Genomic DNA, 4,773 nt, shown 5'->3' on the forward strand with positions numbered 1-4,773 from the left:
CCCCTGCCTGTGGTCCTCCTTATGTTGCGACAGCCCCTGACAGCACTTATCGGCGCCTGCCCCATTATCCGCAAATTTGTTTGTTTGTCGTCTGCCTTCCTCCACTCACAGACGTGTGCACCGAGAAGGCAGAACCTTGATCGGTTGTTCACTGTGCATCCTTAGCCTGGCGTGATGTAGGTCCCCGGTACGTCGCTACTGGGTGGATGCAGCGTGGGTGGAGGGATGGGTGGATAGATGGATGGAGGGACAAACGAATGAATGAATCGATCAAAGAATGAACACCTGTGCAGAATGCACAGGTTGTCAGGTCCGGCCCAAGGGAGAATGCAGAATGCCACAGGAGGGGTCACCAACCTATAAAAGTGGAAAAGCGACACCACGTTCCTCTTTTCTTTCCTTAGCTCAACTCCATCTGACTTCAAGGAATTATTTCAACAATCCTCGTGGCGACCATCACAAGATAAGCCCATATGTAGTCACCTTGCACGCAGGGCCCTGTGCCAGAAGACCTGACGTAAGCCCGAGAAGAACTCCTGCTGGTCGGTGAATCTGCCAACCCCTCTCCATGTCCAGTCCTCCCCCTGGAAAGGTGATCTCGCCTTCTGTACCTGTGCTATCCGGACCTCAAGCCCAGCTCCTCCATGAGCCCAGACACGAAGCAGATGTGGCCTCATCCTTGGGACCCTCAGAGCGTTTGGTGCGTGCCCGCCCACCGCTCTTATGAGTCATGGCCTTCTCCACCCTGTATTTTCCTCCCTGGTGAAAGGGAATGCTATGCTGAGTTAGGAGAAGACACGTACGTGTACATAGATACATATATGCCTGCAACTTCGTGTGTGCACGTGTACGTTATGTACATATGTATATATGTGCATGTACACATATATGCATATTTGTACATATGTATACATATGTAGGTATATGTATATACGAATGTATGTGCACATATAGGCACATGCATGCATAGGTACGTAAGTGTATATGTATGCACATATATAGGTGTATGCACACATGTTTGTGCATATGTGTACATATGTGTGTATACAGACATATATGTGTATGTGTATATGCACACATATATGTATATGTAGGTATATGTATATGTGTATATATGAGTATGTATATGCCCGTGTATATGTATAGTTATATGTATGTATGTGTACATATATGCATACATAGGTATATGTGTATGTATATGGAGATGTGCATATATGTATATATGAGTATTTATGCACACATCTTGGCATGCAGTGGTTAGAGCCCAAATACGCGAACTAGCACTACTAATAACCAACTTGCCCCTCCCACAAGGACTGAGGCTGCTCGAGGGTGGAGCTTTGCTGTCTTCATGTCTCTGTCCTAATGCCCTCGCTGCGGACCGCCTCCATGCGCGTTCGTTGGATGACTGGGTGACGGAATGATGGATTCCGCTCGGGGGAGGACTTCCGAGCCGTAGGAATAAAGCTTCAGAAACCCCAGTGCTCTCGCTGCCCGCTGACCCGGTCCCCAGCCTGGCATCCATCATCTTACTATGGGACGTTTTCTGTAAAACAGCCTTAATTTATTGGAGCTTTTCTCCTTTCATATTCCGCTTCCAAATTTCATTTGTTTCTCTGATGTTGAGACGAAGATCCCTATTTCTAAAATTTATTATCTAAAATAAACACTCTCCACCCAATCGCAGGAGTAATTTACACCCAGGAGATGGAACGACCCCTTTAAGGAATAAATTGGATTTTCTTGTATCTCATTCGATCGCCACGAAGCCATCAATTCTCCCAACGCTAGCCTGTAACAGAAGTCAAACCAAACTCTGCACCCAGAAGTAACAAAGTTACTCCTGAAACGGAACCGGAATTTCCATTCTAAATGACAGTTCTGCAGGCCTTTGGGTTTTTTTTTTTTCCCCCATCTGAAAATTTCTTTCTAGCTGACGTGACCTTGGTATACAGGGTCATGAAAAGAAACTGCTGAAGGATCGCCTCTTACATCTGATGAGAATTAGCAATTTATTTCTGACATTGTGGTGGTAGGGGAAGGTTGGGGGCATATCTGGGATCTAAAATAGGTCAGGTCAGTTTTATTCTATGTTTATTAATTATTATCATTTTATTATGGATCTCACTGAAGGCTTAGTAGGCGCTGGACGGGCACCGTGCTCTTAGTCCTGCATGGATCATTTCATTCCATTCTCCCATAAGATCACTTTAAAGGCGACACAGCTGAGACATGATCGAGGTAGACCTTTCTGAGCTCTCGCGGCCGGCTTAAGCGGTGGCACCAGGGTACCAGCCAGGCAGTCCGGTCTAAAGCTCGTGTTTGATAGACGTGATACAGGATGGACCCAAGTCCAAGTATAAAGTGCCAGAAGTTAGGGTGACATTAAAATGATTTCTACAGCTCTGAATTTTAATAAAAAATATTTGCTTTTTTAAGACCCTTTCCCCAATTATGTAGCTTTCAAAAGGTTCTAAAACTATATATACGAGGAAAACATAAGATAATTTTAATCCGTATTAAAAATGCACAATTTCTCTAAAAATACTAAAATTATATATATATATGATAATCAATATATACATAAAACATGACTATTATAAAAGACTAAAAAATAAAAAATAAAGTTCATGTGTGATAAACACCTTTGCTATCTGGAGAAAGTTAATTATGCTTGGATTTCCTTCATTGAAAGGATGACATACTCATTAAAGAAAGTTTCAAAATAGAAAAAAAAGAAAGAGAAATTACATAGACTCTCCTTTCAACCCCTGCTCAATAGGAAACTTCTGAGTCTTTGTCTAATAAGCAGACATTTCTTTACATAGTCATGGGATTTCATAAGCTAGAATTTTCTCTCAAGGTCATAAAAACAACCCTTCAATACTGTCGGGTTTTCGTAGTAAGCATTATACGTATGGCCGTTATCATAGTCTCGAGTCTCTTACAAGGAGGTGTATGTTTTCTAAGCCAATTCCTTTCCTCGAAGTTATTTCACACTTGCTGGCAGTGCCGGGATGAACATCTTCACACAGAGAGCCCATGCAGGCGAGACCGGGTCTGACGATGTGGTCCACGAAGGCGCAGGAGTGGGTTGGCGTGTCCGAAAATGTAAAAAGTACTTGATTCTAGTGCCAAATAGCTTTCTAGAAGAGTTGTAACGATTTGCACTGCCACCAGCAAACTGTCCAGAGAACACTTTCCCAGAATGCTTTGTCTTAGGAAATAGCTCCTTTCCCCCAAAAGCAACGCTTGACCTAGTTGCCATCATCTCCCCAAAACCTGGCTCGGCCTTGAAGCCACATTGTCCCCTGGCTCCTCTGTGTCCCACAGTCCCTGACAAGCACTCCCCATGCCAGCTGAGATGGTCGTGACACGTCTGTGGAGCTCCGCAAGCTCACTGTGAGCCCAGAGGCAGGCACACAGTAGGTGCTCAATACATATGTACGAAGCAACTAAATATTGAAGAAAGGGACTGTGCATTTATATATCACGGTTTCTGTTGTGCTGTCTGACACACAGTAGGTGCCAATTAAATACTTACTAACTGGATGAAGGCGGCTCTGAGATCTGATTTACTTGAGAATCTGCCAAGGCAGAAAGAACTCGGTATCTAAGCAAATCCTTTCATTCCTTGCACTCCAATTGTTCATTTAGGGCATAAACATTTATAAACACCTACTATGTGTCAGAACCTATAGTGGGAAATCAGGAAAGAGATCATTCTGAAGGCACCTCCTGGAGGAGCTTACGGTTTGGGGGTCCCCTGGACACGATAAGCAAACGGAGAGAAGTCCTCACTGGGGTGTGCGCAGGGCTCACAGGAGACACCCAAAGGTGGGCTCACCCAGCTCTCCTGGGAGCAGCCTTGGGGCTGGAACGCGACCACAGTGGGCGGTACCGTGTCCCCCAGAGAGTATGTCCAAGTCCTAACCTGGCACCTGTGAACGTGACCTTATTTAGAAATAGGTTCTTCGAAGATGTAATTAAATTAAGTACCTCAAGATGAGATCGTCCTGGGTTGCAGGGGGGCCTCAGTCCAGTGACTGGTGTCCTTGTAAGAGAAAGGACGGGGAGATTTGAGACAAGAGGGTCATGTGAAGATGAAGACAGAGATTGGAGTTATGCTGTTACAAGCCACAAAATGCCAGGAGCCATCGGAAGAAGCTTCCGGAAGACAAGGAAGGATCCTCCCCTAGTGCCTGCAGAGAGAACGCGGCCCTGCTGACATCTCAATTTCGAACTTCTGGTCTCTAGAACCATGAGAGAATGTGTTTCTGTCGTTTCAGCCACGAAGCGTGTGGTGCTTTGCTGCAGCCACCCTAGGAAACTCACGGAATGATGGAAAACTCAGCACTAACGCCCTGCGCCCTCCCTTCCTCGTCCCTCCTCAGACCGTGCTCCCTCTACCTGTTAACGTCCTAAAAGCCAATTGTCCGCGGTGAACGGTGAACTTAAACAGGACGTTGGAAGCACGCGCTGGACCTCAGTGAGAACGCTCCAGGTAACGGGACCGTCCCTGTAAGTTATTTTTCCCTTACACTCTTACGAATCTTTTCAACTTTAAAACACGTGCGTATGTTATCCATTTAAAAATAAGATCTGGACTCGACGCTGTCCTCCACGGTAAAAAAAGAAAGAAAGAAAGAAAGATTGACTTCTTTATTTCCCCAGTGTATTCAATAGGGTGACCAAAATAATAAACTTGATCGAAACGAGCATCTGTATACTTATCTCTTGGACAATTAGCAGAGAAATGGAAAGTGGCTTTGA

The 4,773-nt window shown here is 45.0% G+C and overlaps 1 protein-coding gene across 1 annotated transcript in view; it reads right to left on the reverse strand.

Moving 5' to 3' along the window:
- Nucleotides 1-4,773, reverse strand: part of STK32B (serine/threonine kinase 32B) — an 87,194-nt gene that overhangs the window by 73,596 nt on the left and 8,825 nt on the right. Inside the window, exon 3 of the mRNA XM_023520185.1 lies at nucleotides 659-672. Within this exon, the coding sequence (XP_023375953.1) occupies nucleotides 659-672 (14 nt within the window). The remainder of the gene's footprint in view (nucleotides 1-658; nucleotides 673-4,773) is intronic.

The sequence above is a fragment of the Pteropus vampyrus genome, unplaced genomic scaffold (genome assembly GCF_000151845.1).
Source record: "Pteropus vampyrus isolate Shadow unplaced genomic scaffold, Pvam_2.0 Scaffold252, whole genome shotgun sequence".
NCBI classification, from domain to species: Eukaryota; Metazoa; Chordata; class Mammalia; order Chiroptera; family Pteropodidae; genus Pteropus; species Pteropus vampyrus.